The 21,745-nt window shown below is 42.4% G+C and overlaps 1 protein-coding gene across 1 annotated transcript in view; it reads left to right on the forward strand.

Moving 5' to 3' along the window:
- Nucleotides 1-2,298: 2,298 nt before the first annotated feature.
- Nucleotides 2,299-21,745, forward strand: part of LOC124550783 (glycine, alanine and asparagine-rich protein-like) — a 166,896-nt gene continuing 147,449 nt past the window's right edge. The window contains exon 1 of the mRNA XM_047125507.1: nt 2,299-2,394. Within this exon, the coding sequence (XP_046981463.1) occupies nt 2,299-2,394 (96 nt within the window). The remainder of the gene's footprint in view (nt 2,395-21,745) is intronic.

The raw sequence follows: 21,745 nt of genomic DNA on the forward strand, positions 1-21,745 counted from the left end.
CGGAAAATGAACGTTTTTCAAAATAAAACAAAGCAGCGAATGGTAGCGATGGAATATTTTTGACACAGAATAAACACTAGAAACGAAGCGTCAAATGTGTCGGCACAGGCTTCGGTCACACACGGGATACAAGAAGGAAACACTGTCGCCAGAGATGTATGAACACAGTTCGTAGAAACGATTCTCCTTCCTTCACGGCGAGCGAGCGTCATAGCAGCTTGTTCGGGCGCCATTTTGCTCGGCACTCTTCGCCAGCACGCATGTTCCGAACGTGCCTGCGTCTCCCCCACCGAAGCGCCGGGACGACACGAGACGTTGCCATGGTAACGCGCCATTTCTTCTCGCGAGCGCGCGGTCGGGATTGGGTGAGAGCGGCGGGGAGGGGATGCCGCGCGGAGATGGGAAAGACTGGCTCCCACCCACCGGCGGCGTGGAATCGTCCGGTGACAACTGCTAGCGCGAGGAACGCTATTGGCCGCAGTCCGCCAATCGGCGGCGTAGCTGTGTGAGTAAGTGGGGGAGACTGGCGTGGTAGGGGCTGCGCCGCGCAGTTCAAATCGTTGCGCAGCGCCGAGCGGCCGGTGCGGGGAATGCGGAAGACGACGCCAGCGTCGCAGGCGGAAGTGGTGGGGTCTGGGAGGGGGTGATGGTGGGGGGGGCTGCGCAGACAAACAGCGCGCGTGGTGGGGGCGAAACTGGGCGGACGCTCGGCTCCCTTTCTGGCAGTGTATAAAACCCCTTATAGTATATATCTGAGTCTAATTCGGTTAGTCACTTTTCGTTACGGCGCGCCCGCTCGCTGTTGTGTGAGCACGGCCGGCGACCTTCTGCTGCCCGCCGACCGGCAGCGCCCGCTTTGCGTAAAAAAGTGGCCGGCGAGCGCCGCGACCACCGCAACACCGACGTCGACGGCGCCTTAACGAGATCAGCGCCAGCGGCAGCGGCGGCAGCGGGGGAGACCTGCTCATCTCCCGGCTACGCCTCTAATCACCGGCGCCCAGACAATTCTCTTCGCTTAAAGAGTTTTCCTGACCGACTGCGGGGGATCCTGTTTACCCCGACGCTGGCGGAACAAACCTGGGCCTCTGTGGAACTGTGTCGGCCCCGTTTTCACTCGCATGCGTGTGTTATCTTGATTTCAAGGTACTGAGTCTTACCCGCACGAGCTTGAAAAATAGGCGGTTATTTTTAAATAGCGACGCACTCTTATGTCAAGCATAAAGCCTTTGCGCAGGCCTACTACGTGGCACTTAGCGTGTCATTGACCCGCGTCGGGCGCCAGAGAAACTGACGGACGCTTACAGAAGAAAACTTGGACGAAATGTCCCGACGTGTGAGTGAAGTGCAGCAGGCGTCGAAGTAACTGTCGAACTCGTAAACAACAGCGTAAGAGCTGATCTAGGCTGTCGTGTTCCCTGACCTCGGCTGCGCCAACCGTGGTACGGAATAACGCGGAGAATCAACGAGATTTCCGTAACCAAATTTTCCGTAATTTCGTTCGCCGCCACGCCTCTGCAGGAAAAAAAAGAAGAAGAGGGGGAAGTGAAACTACAACATTCGCTCTCTCTCCCTTTCTCACCCGGCCTCTCAATCACACTAAGCGAGAGAGAGAGAGAGAGAAACAGAGGAGATAGAAAAGGAGTGGACATCTAATCAGGTTAGTTACCACCATTTCTGCTTTATTCTACTCCCTGTTTGACGGTAATTACCTGTCTTTAGCTTAGCGGATCGATTATATCGGAAATCTGTTTCTCAGTAATAATGTTTTTGATGTGGTTGGTGGAGGGAGGGAAAGTCGAGAGACAGGGGTCGCAGGGGGGGATGGAGAAGGAAAGGAAAGGAAGTAAAGAAATGTGATGGCGGAGAGGGGGGCGGGCTGAGTACAAAGTGTAGCTCATCAGTTCTCTCGTACTCCTTCTTTTTTATTTTTTTGCCCTCCCTCATCTGGCTGCTTGACGGGACGGTGGAGGGGAGACGGAGGGGAACAGAGATCTGTGGTAATTGCGTAAGGCAATCAACAACGGCTGGTTTGGCCTTGCTCCGTTTATTAATTGCGTTACGCGCCGTCGGTTGCCTGCGTCGCTACCTCCTCCGACCGCCCCCCCTGCTGGGTCCAGCCGGCAGTTCGAGGCAGAAGACGCGAGCGTGCGATATTCGGAAAATGTGGCGGCTCTGTTTGCTGGCCGAAACGGAGCCGCCGCCGTGTTAAGTAGAGTTTTGCCCGCCGGAGGATAAGAGATCGCTTTTGCACCCGGCATCGCACCGCAGCACACGGGTTTCCGCGCTGTGTGGAGGGGTATGGGGGCTGCCACCCCCACCACCGCCTCCGCCGCCCCCGCAGTGGACGTCCGAGAGCGGCGGCGGTCGGTCGGGACATTCCGCAAGCAGACGCGGGCGCGTGGCCGAAAATAGTATTAACCGCGTTTGCTCGCCAATTTACTCTCACCGCCTTTTCTTCGCGCGACGAAAATTTGCTGCGTGCCATCTTCCGATACCGGCTCGCCATTCCGTGGACTCGTCAAAGAAAAAGTCGTGTGCGCGCTTGATTGGGTGGAAACGTACCTTACGCTCTGCAAATAATGACAGTAGAATGGGATAAACATTAGTGGTAATTATATTTCGATCACCACGCTTCACCTGCGAACATCACAAAAGTGGCTATGAAACGTGAGAGAAAATATTACATGATAGATTTTCACGTGTCATCGCAAGTGGTTGTCAACTAGTTGCGTTTGTCAGCGCCTGACCTCGTCATATAGTTCGGGAGCCCGCTGCTCAGCCTTTTGTGGCACTCCGTGTGACGAGTGTGGATGCATTGTTGGGCAGCGCAAACCTCGCAGGTAACTATACCGTCTTGCTGGTTCATTCTTCTTAGCTTTTCTCTCGAAAACTTGAGATTCGTCATCTTCGTGGTAGTTATCAACGATAAACAGTTTCTTTGGTGTCTTTTCTGTATAGAAACGGTCCTGTGAACATCATTACGGCGAATGCATCACAAAATAATATTTTTTGTCCAAAGGGAGGGGGGAAGAGTGCATATTTGATCGGAAATTATTACCTCGAGACATAAAACCATCTACATGTAAGATTGTTGTAGTTTCTCTATTTTTATTGTACTAAATCGCTTTAAATTTCAAAACCGTTATCCAGATGCAAGTAGCACATGCGCCCTGAGGATTCCGTACAAATTTGTTTGTACGGTATATAGGCCTATTGTCAGTTTATGCATTGCGGGAATTGAAGATTTGGACTTTTTATTTCCTGTTATCGAGGTTGATGCTGGCAAGATATCGGTCCAAAGATTCCAAGACTTTCGAGAATCTCAGTTTCAAGTTTGATGCCGGATAACAATGTCAAAAGAAATATTTTCTTTTCGGTGATGTAATTACAAATTCATAATTTTTCATTTTTTTTTTCCTTTACTTGCTATGTGTAAGCTTTCTTCTTGCCAAATTTTATGATTCTTCGTCAAATGGAAGTACTCTATATGTGTTAATGAGCTGAGTTTGCCAGTATCAGAGTATGTGACGTAAATGGTCAAATCTTTTGATACATTGACTTAGGAACTAATGTTTGTTATACCGCCAACGTACCATAGTACTTAGCATGAGACATAAATTTCAACTTGGTAGGTCCATATGTTCCTGAGAAAAAGGGGGCTTAAGATACGGACGGGCAGACAGTTTCATAACAAATAACAAGAACTCTTTTTCGTATGGTGTAATTACAAATTAGCGGTTTTTTCCTTTGGCTGTAGTGTGTAGCCTTGTTTCTAGGCAGATTTCATGATTCTAGGTCCACAGGATGTACCCTTAGATCAGTGGTCCCCAACCTTTCTCGGACCATTACCCCTGAGTGCCATGAGATATTAGCTAGTTACCCCCACCCACTACCCCCTCTACCCTCCGACTCATCGCTACTATCAGCATTATCGTATAACTAAACTTAAGAACGAAAAAGATCATTCTTTGAATACTTTTATTTTTAAAATGACGGACGATAAATATTCAGTTTTTCCAGGCATTTTATTAAATCATGAACTAATGAGTCTGTGAGACAAGTGGTACTGTTTACTTCTAAAAATCATTTTATAGAAAGATGGAGCAATTCTCTGTGCACCGCACGTGCCATCTACAACTGCTTCTCAGAAAAGGAAGCTAATTACTTACATTGAGATTAGAGACTTATCACAAACAAAATTTCGTCTGTACCAATCCGTTCCCTAGCGACTCTTGCTTCCATGCACATCATGCACCCCCGTTTACAACCAACCAAATAAAAATATGTATACTATACTTATCCGTACTGCTTTTAAATCAATTGACTGCGCGACTCCTTACATCTGAACAGTCAGAACTTGGAAGACTTCAGGCTGCCCACTGTCACTAATAATAATAATAATAATAATAATAATAATAATAATATTGTTTCCAGTAGCTACTATGCTGGTACCGATGTATTCTGGTGTTAAATTGTTCGTTCCACTCTTGGGATGTAATTAATGAGTCAGTTCCTGATTTATTACGGGAACTACCTACAACTCGGAGAGAGTATTTTCATGAGAGATTATTGGGTGCATGTCTCGCTTTCACAGTCATAGAAACATGGTACAAAATACACAGTACATGTATAGTGAATGAACTATGTGAGGAAGATGTTGTTCATAATTTCGTTTCACAAGCTGTAACCTACACCATACCCTACCCCAGACTAATGCTAGAATTTGAAAAATAAATGTAATTATTGCTAACTTATTTAATCAATATTACAGTCTTATGAAATAGTGATAATAGTAATGGTATTAAAAAAATTTCGTTTCGTGGTCAAAATACAGTCGAACCCTTTTATTTTCCCCCCTCAGAAAATTTCGTTTCGCCCTTCATCGGGTAATTATCCACAGATTGGAAACCGCTGCTGCAGGTCTTCATGAGTGAGTTTCCGAGTATCAAAGTATGTGACATAAATGGCTGTATCTTTTGTTTGCACCGAGTTGAAAGCTTGTCATTTTTTCATCGCCAAGGGACTGTAGACATTAATGTGTAGTATAAATTTCAACTTAATACGTCTACCCGTTCCTTATAAAAATGATTCTGTAAAGGCGGACGACAGAAAGACAGAGAAACAACGAAGTGATCCTATAGGGTTCTGTTTCGACCGATTGGCGTATGGATCTGCAAAAGTTCGTAAAATGGAGTTTAACTGCAAATATCAGAAAAGATGCGATCGCGAACTCTTACCCACGTCACAGAGTAATTACTCGTAGTGATAGGGGAATTGTGAGATTCAGAAGGAAAGCTTATATTAAACCAGTAATCTCCACCACCCCCATTTCCTTAAGGAATCGAACTCCTACCTACAAAACGTCTGATTACTTTGTAAATGAGGCAATGTTTTAAATATTTGACGTCTAGAATGTAAAAGCTTTTTTTGTTGAAGACACAAAATCCTAGTTACGTAGGTTTCATTTCTTTCGGATTATTCATTTGTTGACTAATGAAAAAGTCAGAACCTGAATTCGGTAATTTTTTTCAATTAACGCCAAATATTTAACACATTAACTCTTGTATAAAGTAATCAGCCGTTCAAAGCATTTTTATACACTGGAGTTTTATACTGTAAGGAATCGACAATGGGGTGTGGTGAAGTTAATTGTTAGCTTTAGGTCGCTGCCTATCAAAAACTGGATGAATATCATCTGAGAAATTTGCGCTCCGTTTTAACAAAAACTAGGTTTTCAAGCACCTCAATGTTTATTACGTCATATCCCCTGAACTATGTGTTGTACAGACACAAAATTTTGCAGGTACATTCAATTTTTATATGTCGATACTGCCAGCAAGATGTGTTGCAAATAGAGTTAGTTGTGAAGAAGTAATAAATTAAAAGGCCATGCCTTGTGCTGAAATTTTGCTGCATAAGCAACGAAAACGTGGTAAACGATAATTTTTTTGTTTGCTTTTATTATGTTGTGTAGGAGTGTCAGCGAGAAAAACTTTCTAAACGGTTTGAAATTTTGTGTAAAGTTTGATGGAAGTGAGTAAATGCTCTAAATCCTGAATGAACATTACGCCAGTCAGTTACGACGACACGAACGTAAGGACAACACACTACCCTGTCCCTCGAGCGGGGAAAATCTCCGATCCGGCCGGGAATTGAACCCGAGACCCGCCTTGCTTGGTAATTTGCCGCACTAACCGCGCAACTGCCGTGGGGGCAATCTGTGTAACTTGCGTGCAGCGAGCTGCGTTACCTCAAGACAAATCACAGATTAATACTTGACTCACTGTGTTTAAACTTTTCACGTAAGATTACATGTCTTAATGAGTGGGTTATGACTTTATTTTAAATTCTTAAATTCAGTCAATAATTGGCTACGTGAAAAACGGAAGAATCAAGGCTTTTTGCCTCTCCAAACCGCTAAATAGGCAGCCTGCAAACGATACTGTGTGATCTTAGCCGTTTACGTGTAGGGTTATAGGCACAAAATAGTCACCATTTCCACTACCTACTAATTTCTTTTAGGAAATTAAAATATCAAAATGTATTTTATTTGTAGCGCAGAATATGTAACCACTTACATTTTCACATTTCAACAATTTGTAGGACGGTCATTTCTTGGATCATCAGTCGTCTGCTCAGTAAAGCACGCTCCCTTTCGTTCTCTTTGTTTCTTCTTCATTTCTGCTTCTTCTAGCTTCCTTTTCATGGAAGTACTGGTTGGTATTTGTGTTTTTGGTTTAGGAACTGACGAAATTACCATTAAGGAGATTGCTTTTTTAATGGAGATGGTTCAGAATTTTCGGATAGCACGTGAGTCTGATTAAATGCTTCATAGGGCTTTAGTCGCATCAGATTCGTATTCAATCTCAAGCATTCGACGACTTGCTCAGTCGTCATCTTCTAACGATGCTGACGGAAGAAGTCGTCGAAAGTTTGAGATCAAATATACAAATATGACGCGGAAGAAAGAGGGTGAATCATTTATTCAAGAGCGTCTCGTGAAAAAATGCATTGTCAATTCTTCGGATTGTTGTGAGCGATTTGGTACTTCGATACTGGTTGGACCTCATGGTCTGCAAAATCGGAAGAAACTCAGATATCTAATAGACTGCTATATCTGTCTTAACTAGTACGCCTGTCAAATAAATAAACTGCTCACTATAATCTTGAAGTATATTGGGAAATGAGCTATCATAGCCATGTAGTCAAGAAGTTTCCCCGATAATACAGATTTATGGAACTTATTATAAAATTAGAATATACTGTCTACAAATATCATCTTATTGTGCGATTTATAGAGAGCATCATTACCCCAGTAACGCAGTAACGCTATCACAAAAAATGGTTCAAATGGCTCTGAGCACTGTGGGACTTAACATCTGAGGTCATCAGTCCCCTAGAACTTAGAACTACTTAAACCTAACTAACCTAAGGACATCACACACATCCATGCCCGAGGAAGGATTCGAACCTGCGACCGTAGGAGTCGCGCGGTTCCGGACTGAAGCGCCTAGAACCGCTCGGTCACGGCGGCCGGCTAACTCCATCACATTCTGTGTGTTCAGCGGTTATGCAGGCTGATTCGCGAATGTATGCATATATTTTAATATGTTATTCTACAAGCAAAACCAAAGAAAAAAGCTCGTACAACCATAGGTCCGCAAATGTTTAGTTACGGAGTTTCGGCTAATAAATGATTTTGCCGACAATTTAGAAACTTCGCTAATATGAAGCCATCGCAAAACTGTACGAGGTTAAAGTAAAGCACGATTTCCATTTATTTTGTTGTCATTGATCTAGTGAATCTTATAAAACATGTCCCAGACGTGTATCTGCAGTAGTTTTCCGAGAAACAAAGAAAACTGAAACGACCTGCAAAATTACATGATACACATGCAACAAAATGCATTGAACTCGGTGGAGACGTTTTTGAACATTTATTGTGAATGTATTGTGAAATTTTATGTACACTGTACAACTTCCTTAACACTGAGCTTTGTTTTTGTGGTTTAACATGAATTCACGTGTGCTATGGTATTAATAAAAGCAGATTATCTGACACATTCATGCAGTTTCAGTTAACGTTATTGCCATCTTTTTTCCAAAATTAAATTCTCTACAACATCTGTTGAAAACTTTGTGCCATTCTCTGGAATTTAGAAAACAAGTTGGGTCAAGTAGTTAATAAGTTAAAAATTCTACGAAGTTACTTCTTAGCTTCTCTGGATGTTGTGGAAAACTGCTGCAGATTAGATTCAACTGATCAATAACAACAAAATAAGTGGAAATCTTGCTTTTCTTTAACATCGTGCAGTTTTGCGATGACTTCATACTAGCGAAGTTGCTAAATTTCAGGCAAAATCTTTTGTAAGACGTAACTAAACATTTGCGGACCTATGTTTATGTGAACTTTTTTTCTTTAGTTTTACTTGTAGAAAAACGTATTAAAATATTTGCATACATTCGCGAATCACCCTGTATTTAGAAAACAAATGCATGCAGTGATGCAATAAATTACAGCTTTAAATAACATATTCAGACAAAAGCAAGTCAGTAGTAACTGGATACTTACCTTGTTATCTTCCCCCTGCAGTTAAAAAAAAGAAAGAAACAAATAACTGGTCTGTTGTATTTGCCTCACAATCAGGTATTACAACACCTCAAACTGCGCCTGTTTCCCTGTTCATGTTTGTTGCCTGCAGCAAGCTGAACAAAGAAGCGCTGGTCAGAAGTCGTTATGTTCATCGCGAGCTTGAAATAATGGATGCGTACGAATAACCGCCAAATACAATTACCCAACTCTCCCTTAAATGTCCTCGGTGTACTCTTCGCTTTAATTCTCGGCGAAAAGCCGAACTTTCGACAATATCCGTCATTGTCCGCGTCACTAAGGCAACTGACTGTCGGAGAAATAACGGAATTACGCAGATGTAACAATATTATTATTTATTATTGGCTTCTCGCAGACATACATTTTAGATGTCACAACTTATAAGGATTTCCACACAAAGCAAAGTAACATTTAACCATCTTCACACATACATTTTACGGCGCAAATTCTTAAATTGTTGTTATCTTGAAATTGTTATTGATTTGGAATTATACCACCGAGCGAGGTGGCGCAGTGGTTAGACACTGGACTCGCATTAGGGAGGACGACGGTTCAATCCCACGTCCGGCCATCCCGATTAAGATTTTCCGTGATTTCCCTAAATCGCTTCAGACAACTGCCGAGATGGCTCCTTTGAAAGGGCACGGCTGATTTTCTTTCCTGCTGACCTCCCTGTTTGGTCCACTCCCCCAAGTCAACCAACCACCTAATTGTAAATTGATAGCTCACAACGTGTTCTATTAAAATATTTAATTCCGTTCTTTAAATATAATCAACGTCCGCCGTTCCTTTTAGATCAGGGGTACCCAGCCTTTTAGATTGCTTCGGCCGCACTGGAAACAGACGTGTACCTTCAGGCCGCACACACTGTACATAACACTACAAAAAGAGGGAGGGGTGAATCAATGAGAGAAGAGCATCGTGTAGCAGAAATTTCAAACTAAAAATTAACTTTACATAAACGGAATTTTTTATTTTTTTTATTTTGATTATTTTACCAAGTATGTTACAGATAGATGCTCACCTCTTGAGCCGCTGGAACATGCTTTGGGCAGCGTTTGGCCCGCAGGCCACTGGTCGGACACCCCTGTTTTAAAAGTTTTTTGTGTCTGCTTGTGCAGTAAACCTGGATACGGCGTCATATGCACTCCTGGTGCAATCTCTAAGAACTGGGATACTGCAGGGAAGCGGGCATCGAAGAAGTCCCGGAAGTTCCTCTAGATTCTGTGTAAGTGGGCGCGGAAAGTCCATGATTGAGACGCATTCTCACAATGGAAGCTGTTACTCTGTTATGGACGCTGCAAACCACGGCTGTCTCTTTGTGAACTGACGTAAACTTTCGTAGCTTTCCCCTGTTGTTTATAAACTTTCATACTATTCTTTCTGTCACAGGACGATTTCTATTTTTTTATTTTCAGCAGGCAATGTGTTCATTGGAGTTTCAATGTCCCCGTGTCATTCGCTATTAACTGCATCTTTCACTGGTCGACGTGTTGTTTCCTTATATTTAATTCTGGAATGATATTTGATCCACACGGATCGTATAATTTGAGCATTCCTCTTTGATTGGTTGATAGCACCTATTCTGTTAAGTGAAGTACGTGGCGGTGTGCGGTGCACAGCAGGTACTGGCCAGATAAGGCTGACAAAAACTGTCAGGTTCTTTCATATGACTCATAAAAAGATTTTTTTGTTTCAGACTGTTTAAGAATCATCTTAAGCTCGAAAAAGTCAGAAGGAAGAGATTCTAAGCTACATGTAAAGTCAGCTTGTAATATTATGTGATTGCCTTATCATTTTAAATGATTCACTAATCGAGCAGTCGCTCGGCAACAGCTACAGTTAGCAAATAATGTTGCGAGAATGTAAAAGGTGAACGTCCTGTGACGTGACGTGTTTATTGTCGAAGCGCCGTCAGAGATGCACTGAGTTACTGACTTTGAAAACCGCGGCGCGAAAAACGGACAGAAGAAGAACACTTTTACACATTCTTTTGATGTACGAGATATTCTCGACGAACAGTTACTCAGTTACTCATTTTCTCTTGTCTCTTGTAACTTGTGTCGGACGCGCATGCCTTGCCGCCGTATTATTATTGTTAAAAATAATATTATTTTAGTGTAAAGAAAAGTGCAACACTAAAAGTTCAATACTGCATAGCACTAGATATTTTGTGCGACGTGTATGTGAAAACGTCAAAGGAATTGCTTTCATTACGAGAAGAGAAGTGTCAGTCAAAACGGCATACATGTTAAATCCTTCATTGCAGTGTAAGTTCATCTATTAATTGCCATATATTCAGAGTTAAATGGAACTGGTGTATGGACTATTTATTTAGTATAGAATCTATGTCTCACTCCTTCATGAATTTATTTAATTTTCTTTATGTTTCTGCCAAATAGAGAGTTCACAGTCACGAATTCTTTCGTCGAAATCGGACGGAAGTTGCATGCGGCGAAATATTTTCTCCGCGCCATATTCTACTGCTAAATGCATGATAAACTACGGTCTCTTAGGAAATTCATGTTGAGATATTCAAAACTAATTATATTTTGAATAGGCATTTACTCTCCTCTGCAATGCAACTTCCGACTGATCAGACGATCCAACAAGAAACAGCCGCACGCGGTCGGCGTTCGCAAATATATTTCCACCGCTGATTATAGCTAATAATTAGCGACTACGAACGGGGACATTTATAGCTGTATGTTTATGTATACACATTGTGTAAACATATCGTTATAAGCTATCACTATTGGTTATTTATACTGCTTCATTAATAATCAATTAAACTGAATATAGTGAAATAATTAGCAACTAGTTGCATTAAAGGAATTCAGTTTCTTAACCGGTTTCAGGCACTTAGTGCCCTTCTTCAGAAGTTTCAGTCACAGTTTCCAGCCCCATGTTGCGCTTCGCACTAGTATGCCAGCACGAAACGGAGTGCGAAGCTCAACATGGGGCTGGAAACTGTGACTGAAACTTCTGAAGAAGGGCACTAAGTGCCTGAAACCGGTTAAGAAACTGAATTCCTTTTATACAATTGACTGCCGATTATTTCAATACATACATTTGCAGTTGCTGGAGAAGGATAACATACGACCGGTGTGGCCGAGAGGTTCTAGGCGCTTCAGTCTGGAACCGCGCGACCACTACGGTCGCAGGTTCGAAAAGCGGCCTCGGGTATGGATGTACGTGATGTCCTTAGGTTAGTTAGGTTTAAGTAGTTCTAAGTTCTAGGAGACTGATGACCTCAGAAGTTAAGTCCCATAGTGCTCAGAGCCATTTGAACCAATAGCCATTTGATAAACTACAAGGGTTGGAAATTTAATAGTGGCAATTATTTATTTACAGTTCGTACAAAATACATAAATCTTTCAAAGTTTTACTGACCTTCAAAGTAGTCACCAGCATTGTGTATAACCCGTCGCCAGTGATGTGGAAGTCGTAGGATACTCTTAGCAGTGCCATTTGTGTTGATAGTTCGAGCGGCGTGGTCTATTGCCCGACGAATTTGTAGCAGTTCTGAAGCGAATGCCGTGAAGTGTTTCCTTCAGTTTAGAAATCGAGTTGAACTCACGAGGGCTTAAGTCAGGGAAGTGCAGTAGGTGGTACAGCACTTAGCAGCCCCATCAGTCAAACGAATCAGTAACAGCTTGCACTGTACCTGCTTGAGCACTGTCCTGCAAAATGATGGTCAGGTCCTGCAGAAAGTGTCATCACTTCTGTTTCTGTGCTGTTCATTTTTGGAACACAATCTACGACCAGCTTAGAGACAGAAGTGATGACACTTTCTGCAGGACCTGACCATCATTTTGCAGGACAATGCTTAAGCACGTACAGAGCAAGCTGTTACTGATTCGTTTGACTGGTGGGGCTGCTAAGTGCTATACCACCTACTGCACTCCCCTGACTTAAGCCCTGGTGGGTTCAACTCTATTTCTAAACTGAAGGAAACACTTCACGGCATTCACCTCACAACTGCTACAAATTCGTCGGGCAATAGACCGTGCCGCTCGAACTGTCAACACAACTGGCACTGCTTAGAGTATCCTACGACTTCCACATCGCTGGCGACGGGTTATCCACAATTCTGATGACTAATTTGCAGGTCAGTAACACTTTGAAACTCGTATCTACTTTTTACGAGCTGCAAATAAATAGTTGCCACTATTAAAGTTCCAACTCTCGTACTAAATAGTCTATAATTGAACTGTGTTATTTGAAAATGCGTTTCGCTTATTTGTTTCTACACATAAAAACTATTTACAAAATAGTTAAGTTATACAGTCAATTGCGCAAGAAAGTGTACTCCAAAATTTTTAAATGTAACGTCCGGAGCGAAATCTCTGGTTGTGGTCTCGGATCTGTACTCAATGCGCTTTTACACAGTGTGTAGATAAACAGTGTGAGAGTGAAATGTTTGTTCTGTCGGTTGCATTTTAAAATGAGTGCAAAATATCTGAAGCGTCACGAGGCAGTGTTGCTTGTAAATCATCTTTTTTGACCTGGTCTCCTCTTTCAAAAGCCTGGTGTACGAAGCGTGAAGGTTGTTTCAACGGACTGTGAGACGCCCGGTAACAGTGAATTTTTGGCGATGTTTCTCTAACCGCGGTTTTGGCTATTTGCAATTATTTACAGCCAATGTAAACGCTGTAAAAATGTGCAATACTTATCAAAAACGCCTTCTGAGGTACGTTAAAAAGCTATTTGGTTCAGAAGAGGCAAACTGAGCCGACGGTAAAATGGTCCGAAACTTCGCAGCCGTCCCCGTACAGCGTGGAAACAAGACAGTCGGTTGCTTCTGTAATTTGTCGACAGAACAATGCGCATCCAGTGTATGTAACCGGTGCCGGTTCGAGAATCGAAATCATTGCTCCACAGAAGCGACTTATTTGGCTCCCCCCCCCCCCCGCCCCCCCCCCCCCCATTTCTCTTGTACGCTTTCACCCATTTAAATGTTCGCTATTAATTGTGATGCACAGTGTACACAAATTTCATCTTGGGTCCCAAGCGGCGCTACTAATTGTGACACGATCCATATCAGGAATCTTCGAGCTTTGGTGCCTCTGGCGCCCGAAGCGGCGGCATATGTCACTTCGGTTTAAACCGGACTCGTATGTAACCAATGGAGTACTGGCAGGTGTCACCAGGTATTACGTTGGCGCCGACGGTGAAATCGACTATGAAACCCCATTCCCAGCGACTATGTTCGCTTCGCGGCATGCAGCACGTAATAAACTCCTCTTTGCCGCGCGGGGTAGCCGCGTGGTCTTAGGCGTCTTCAACGGTTCGCGCCCCCCCCCCCCCCCCCCCCCCGTCGGAGGTTCGAGTCCTCCCTCGGGCATGGGTGTGTGTGTTGTCCATAGCGTAAGTTAGTTTAAGTTAGATTAAGTAGTGCGTAAGCTTAGGGACCGATGACGTCAGCAGTGTGGTCCCACAGACCTTACCACATATTTCCAAAAAAATAAATTCTTTTGTGATAGATACCGTTTGCACACACACTGCTTACATACACACAAACACATACGCAGCATGGACAACGTTGTTATAACGGCCATCATTATCCCACAAATCTAATAAAATGGTTTCAGTCCGCCAGTGGAACCAAGATTTACGGAGGTCGCCCTCCTTCATGAGGCGAATTCTAGAACTGGAAATTCCCTTTCTGACATTTCCAAGCGCACTTTCTTAGTTGTTTCATGCCTTGTTTTAATGTAGTGATTGTGTATACCGAAGCCGGTACTTATAATAAAAGACAATTAAACAGCTGTTGACAATAGCCTTCAGTGTTCATGCTCAGTTGGAATTCCCTCTGCCCCAGTTGTCACCATTCGTGATATTTTTCTGGAAAGAAAGTGGTTGTTCAGCAGCCCACGGTGCTCTAACGTGATGGAGCTGATAATGATGTAAAAAAAAATCAGTATGAAGTGCCCGCCCACACTCATTGCTGAGTGTGAATTTCGTATTTCCATATTTATCTGTAATTTCCTCATTCTCTTTAGTGTCCCAGCAATTCTAAGCGTGAACTCCAACCCGCATCTCCGCTAACAAGATTTTGTGCTTATTCGGCTGACTGTGTTCGAAATATTGAGCAATTTTTGGAATTTCTGTTGGAAAGTTTCGGTTCATCGTTGTATGAATGGTTCTAAACATTTTTCTTCTCCTGTTATCATATTCTGTCTTTGCTGATTTGTTTTTTGAGCTACCTCATTTTTTTTTCCTGCTAAAATTGTTGATTCTCACATCAGTTCTAAGTTTACGTAGTTTTCTCTTTATATCTGGGTCACCTACACGTTTTGCAGTGGTTGTTCTTCTGCCTTTTACGTCATTGCTCAACTCATCGGTTAAGACGATTTGGATTGAATATGGATCGATGCGTTATGTACCGTTTTCAAGTTACGTTCTAGCACGTTCGAGAATATTCGCAAAAGCTCGATAGCGTTATAGAAAAAAACTTCAAGTTTCTTCCCTTGGTGTGAAAGAGACGGAAGACACATCGGTGACCACGATGTGACAACAACAGCTACAACCACAACTACTATAGTGCACAAGGAGGGAACCGAGGTAGAATCATACACAGAAATCAGTGACATGTGGCGGTTGGTTTTGCAGGTACCGTCAGCTTTACATTACTGCTCAGTTTCAGCTGTTTTCACCTGCACAGAAGACACACGGCACCCATTTATGATGCTACTTAATCTAATAATATATAATCGTTTTATCTATCTATTTTTCTAAATAAATGTTATAATTTAGAATTTTTCACACTTTTCTGCAAGCTAATACTGTCGCTGTAATTCGTCCGCCCACACACACCCAACCCTCACTGTCAAATTCCTTCGTGCCAGAACATTTAAAGCTTCCGGATACGTTCATTGCCCTTTAGAGTTTTCTTTTGTTGGTTTCTGTGGTGCAATTCTCATGCTAACATAGCTTGAACGTATCTAGAAACTAGAAGTGTTTTGCAACGAAGGAAATTTGACACTGAAGGCTGTATAGGGATGTACTGAAGGGTTTATTTCCAAACTGACCTGTATCCGTTTCAAACTAAAAACCAGTCCGTAGTTTCAAAAAAATTATCTACACGATTTCCCTTCACGCTAATCGCTTTTTCGTCTTTTCGGTGCGCAATTGTTTGCACTTTTTTTGACGTATTATTTTCGAAACATAAAAAACACGCTTATGTTTCGTAAATATAGCGGTAGTGCGCCCTCCATGTGAGCAGATGAGAGAAAACACCGATGCCATCTTAAAACAGGAAGAAACGTAGGTAATCACTTATTTACATTAAAAGCGACAAGTGAAATGTTTTATAATCTTCTAATAATACATAACAAAATAAAAGTGTATCATAACTCTGTACCATTAAAGATCCCCCCGATGAAGTGTTAAAGTGAGAAAAGGCGAACGCGGCTGGAAAAAAAAACACAGTGCAGCAAGAGATGGCGCTTTTACTTACAAAACAAATATTTGTGTGTTTGTTGCGGAGGACGGCCACGCAAGGAAACCCGGTATTAAAACTTCATGTGTGTCGTGGTAGTTTTTTACGCATCTCATTATCTATGACGTCGTATCTCCTGATCTTTGATAGGTTGGTCTTTCTTACTCCAATAGCGATTGTTGTCTGATGGTAAGGGATATGTGTACCAAGTTTGGTTGAAATCGGTCCAGTTGTATTCATAATACGTATGGACTACGATGTTCATAGTAACCATAATGCATGAATTTAAACTGCTGGATAATTTCATCAGACGTGTAGAATCAAAATCTGTACGTGTTTATGTTGGATTAGTTTGTTTCCCACATCAGTACAACATTTTTGGTTTTGGAACATACGCCATTTCTGCCGGTGACCTAATTGCTTACACATAATCGTTGCTGAAGAATTTATTTTAGTAGCAACACATTAGAAACGAATCGATTATGCTTGTCTCATAGTCAAAGTACTCCGGGTTTGAGTGTAAATGTTGTTAATTTGTTATCAATCGTGACAAACCTACAATTAAAGCATTTGTAGCGTTACAATACGCTTCTGATGATGTTCACTTAGATTGAGTTGCTCCATCGCTAAGCAGCATGTGGGATGGGGCAACCACTTTCCTCTAGCGAATTTGATCAGCTGTCAGGTTTCCAACTTCCCCTCAGTTCATGTCCATGCAACGGAGATCCATTACATGTGGGGTTGATGAAACGTAATGACTCCGAATTTTACGCGTGAAAAACGTTAAAGCATTTTTCATGAAGTAGTTGCCTTTTTGAACTGATAAAGTATTGTGCCTCTTCCACGTCTTCCGATGACGTGATTGTTGCTGGAGTTGAAGAAGTGCTATCATAATGTTGGTCTACTTTACACCAGCGATACGTGCAATTTTGCTCAAGTTCCTCGGAGGATGTGAACAGCTGTAGCTGATGCAGCGGAGCTCTAGGGTTAGGTGAAATGCTCATAAGGTGTTTGTATACGATAAAAGGGAGCGACAGAGAGAAATTTAAGGGAAGTTAATAGGATGTTTGTAATAAGTGCGTCAAGCTACGTACAGATTACACGTTACCCTACTCGACGACATTGGAAGTGAACTGATCCTGAGAAAGTTTAGTACCGGTAAGAAGAACCGTTAAGGTGCGGTTATACGGACCTTATTTCATGGCAATGTGCGGCCGCAAAAGCGTTGCAGTCAACATAGCTGCAATACACGTCAGTATTGAGGTATGGCCGTGCAATATTGTTCGCTTGGTTCAAATGGCTCTAAGCACTATGACTTAACGTCGGTGGTCATCAGTCCCCTAGACTTAGATCTACGTAAACCTAACTAACCTAAGGACATCACACACATCCATGCCCGAGGCAGGATTCGAACCTGAGACCGTAGCAGCCACGTGGTTCCGCACTGAAGCGCCTAGAACCGCTCGCCCACCCCGGCCGGCTGCAATATTGTTAATAAGGCAATCTTTTGCAGGTATTTGCCTACGTATTACCTTAGTTTTGGTTGTGTTGGTCAGCAGTGGCTGGCGAATATTTCATACGGCCGGAAAAACCCCTGTCCTCGTCTGCATATCCTTGCGACTCACTCAGATCTTTGCATCCTCTTTCTCAAGCCGACAGCTCTGCAATGTCAAGTTATTTAGTCAGAGCGGTGAAACAATATTACTTCGTTTGAGTTCGAAAGACAGCGCTTATGGGCCGGCCGCGGTGGCCGTGCGGGTCTAGGCGCTTCAGTCCGGAACCGAGCGACTGCTACGGTCGCAGGTTCGAATCCTGCCTCGGGCATGGATGTGTGTGACGTCCTTTGGTTAGTTAGGTTTAAGTAGTTCTAAGTTCTAGGGGACTGATGACCTCAGAAGTTAAGTCCCATAGTGCTCAGAGCCATTTGAATGGCGCTTATGTAGAAGCAGTAGTTTTATTTTGTTTTCTACAGGTATTGAAACGTCCCCTTAGAAAAATTATGAATTACTGTGCTGATAAACTTCTACGTAATTTGATGCAAAGAGAGCTGAGTAAAACTGAACGTACTCAGACAGTTCTCTGTTTACTTATTCTGATCATCACTAAACTGACAGACAATATTTTTTTTAGCGCAGCGCAGTCTGACTTTCAATAATCCCTACAAAAGAATGGCCCTGACCAACAATAACCTATACCTTTCATGAATCACTTACCTCACAAAAACCTTCGTTATTCGAACTACTGCAATACAGCGAGCGCCAATACTGCCAGCTAAATAAAAGATTCTAACTACTGAAGGCAATAACTACTCATAGGCATAGTTAGCAAATGATTTTGATAGAGAACAAACAATGTATTTACCTTAATAGTGTTTATAAGTCATAATATCTATATCAGTTCATGACATCCAGTCTTACAAATTTACTGTCACTGATGGACACGTCCAGATCATCCGCTCTCAAAACTCCGCCATCTCACTTCCCACATCCACCAATGCTGGCGGCTCACCTCCAACCGCACAACGCTACGCGCTGTTCACATCCAACTGCCCACCACTACAATAGCAAATATTCCAAAAATGCCAACCAGCCACAGACTGCACACAGCAGTCAGTGATTTTCATACAGAGCGCTACGTGGCGCTACCCACATAAAAACCTAAACAGCCTATTTACAGTATGTCGAAGTGTGCAACCCAAACAACGATAAATTCGTTCGTCTCAATGTTGTTTCAAACTAGTTTAATGAATTACTTGAGTTCTAGCACCAAAGCGTTGCGAACGTCTAGCACTAAGACACTTGCAGTTCAGAAGTTCACTTTTACAAATACTTCAACCTTCAATATGAACCACCAGCAGACGAAAAGTAAAGGGTGACTGCCAGTCTACCTACAGCGGGTGTATATAGTCAGCCATATTGGAATTGCTCCAAACAGCTCTCGGACGAATTATTTTGAACGCTATATTAAAAATAGAGTTTCAGCGTTTTGGAAAAGGAATGTATCTAGTATCAATTCGCGATTTAAAGTTCTAAAAGCAGTTAGCTAGTTAGAAAACAACACGTGCAGAAAGCCTGATTTTTCGTTTTATTGCTAACTTTTTTTCTTGTAGAGAATCGCACTCAATCTCGCTTTCGTCCATTTCACGGCCGTGATATCCGTGTAAACACTTCTCGCCCGGAAATGAATTGTTGCAAACGTATCTGTAACCATGATGTTTCTTTATGAAGTTCCCGACGTTTCCCGGGTATGTATTAGCTCTAATCTTCTATTGGTCTGTCTCCTCTTTCCCCCTCTGCCCTTCTCCACCTGCACCACTTTCTAATCCTCCTCCCCCCTCTCCTTAACCATCTCATCCTCTTCCCTGCACCTATCCATTTCCTTCTTCTCTCTCTCTCTCTGTCCACCTCCTCCTCAGCTCTGTCTGTGTCCAGCTCTTCCTCTCCACATTCTCTCATCGTCAGAAATTTATCACCCTACCACAATCGCAGGCTGGCGGTTCTTACCCTCACTGTATTTCTTTCAGATAGTAAGTAATAAGTGTACTAAGTTTAGTTAAAATCGAACCACGGGATTAGGAGGAGCTTTTTGCTCCATTTACCCACGGCTTTGACAGAGTACGCACGTCTCGTGTTTATTTCACATATATGTAACATATTTCAGGCATATTTGTATACGTATTTCACCTGTAGCTATAGGCAATACGCCCTGCAGTTTCGTTTTCACTCAGCTCCAACTTTATGACGCCATATCTCCTGAAAAATGTGTCGTACAATGATATAATTTTGCAGGTACATTCAGCGGCATAAGTCGATACACTTTGCGAAATTTGCCGCGAAGAGATTTAGTAGGAGAGAAATGACAAATTAAAATGTCACGCATTATGCGGTAGTTTTTCACCCATCTCAGTGCTTATGACGTTATTTATCCTCAACTATATTCTCTACAGTGTTATAATTTTGCAGGTATAGTCAGTGGTATAGGTGAACACTGTCTGTTACATTTTTTGCAAATACAGGTATTAGTAAAGAACTAATAAATGTGTAGGTTCGAGTCATAACTCACATGCTCCAAAACAATGAAAATTGAGATGCCGACATATTCTCATATAGCTTTACACATAGAACATAATTCACGAAACAGTTATTCACATTTGGCACACGATCATTGAGAAAACCGGTGTTAAACTTCATGGTTGGTTTCAAAAGTCTCATGATCCACCGGATCTTGTGAGTTTTGTCCCGTACCTCATCTTGACGAATAAGCGATTAGCTCACTCGGCGCCATTTTCTTGTGTAGTAGTAAATATTGATGGCAGTGGAGTGTGATTTCTGTTCTGTTCAGTTATTTTGGGATATATAATAATACACTGTAGAAGAGAAAGTGGCTTGCGGTCGGAACCAAAAAATGTTGCATATCGAGTCGCAACACGATAGCTTCCGCGAAACCAACGTCGTCCAAACAGCTCAATACCAATACTCACAAGACCCAAAATGGGGATTGTCAAAACTTACATGTTCCATAGCTCATCAACAAAACTCACATGGTCCATAATATAACCTTAAATAATTGTAATTTCTCAATAAGCAAACATAATCTGAAATATACATAATGATTTATAGCCATTGTTCTTGCACATACTGATGTCAATATGTGGGACATGAGCATGACGCTTGTAAAACACGTTTTTAGTCATTTGTGAAAATTTATGTTTTTGGAGCATAGACGTCATGCCTGGTGCAGCAGATTTACTACATTAACAGCGAAAATTTAGTAAGCTAGGAAGGGGGAGGAGGGGGGGGGAGTCAGCGAGAAAATTTTTGTAAGGGTTTGAAATTAATTTTGTTACAAGTCATGAAGTCTTTCATTCTCAAATACTCCATCAATTAAGTCTGGGTAATCGTGCATCATAAGCTGCGCTTCTTTTCCACCCCCACCCCAACGCTCAGATGGTACGTGGTTCTTACCTCCACACCGATTCTTTACAGACAGTAAGTGATAAGTGTACCAAGTTTGAGTGAAAGAGGTGCTTTGGTGTAGAAGCAGGTACGGAACACGCATATTTATATACATTTTATAGCATGTATGGAGTCTTAGTTCATGGTCATTGATGTGATTTGTATTAATCTTCTTCTTCTTGTTTTTGTCCCCATGTCTACACGGGGTCGGCGTGGGGAAAACCGCCTAAAAACCACAATTCGGTTGGCCGTGAAACCGGTTCAAGTCGTAAATTCGGCGGGTGGATTCGTTGCGGGGCAAGCGCGGCTCCCATCATCGCGGGAGAGGCTTGCTTACGCACGTGGCTGTCCTGGTAGTTTCTCATCCGTAATAACCCCATGCGATGAATGAATATGTTGCTGCTGCATGTCATGTGGCCAGCATTGTTACCGTTTAGTATTGCCGGGCTATACGGAGTCGGAGAAAAGTGCCTACCCCTCGTAATCCACGAATACGTTAAGATAATCTTGCTTGTTTGTGATAACTACAGACATAAGCACCAGAGTGCACTGCTACATTTTTTTCAGGCATTTATTCATGCGAACAACACAGTGCACTGATATTAAATTAAACATGTCAGACTTCGTTCATTGTCCTTTCTAACCTGCTGTGAAGATGTTTTGTAATGAAGACAGAGTTTCTGCTTTAAACACGTGCTACAAACGTAGCTATAATTTAATAATAAATGAGTGGAG

This window comes from Schistocerca americana, chromosome 9 (assembly GCF_021461395.2).
Source record: "Schistocerca americana isolate TAMUIC-IGC-003095 chromosome 9, iqSchAmer2.1, whole genome shotgun sequence".
Lineage (NCBI taxonomy): Eukaryota > Metazoa > Arthropoda > Insecta > Orthoptera > Acrididae > Schistocerca > Schistocerca americana.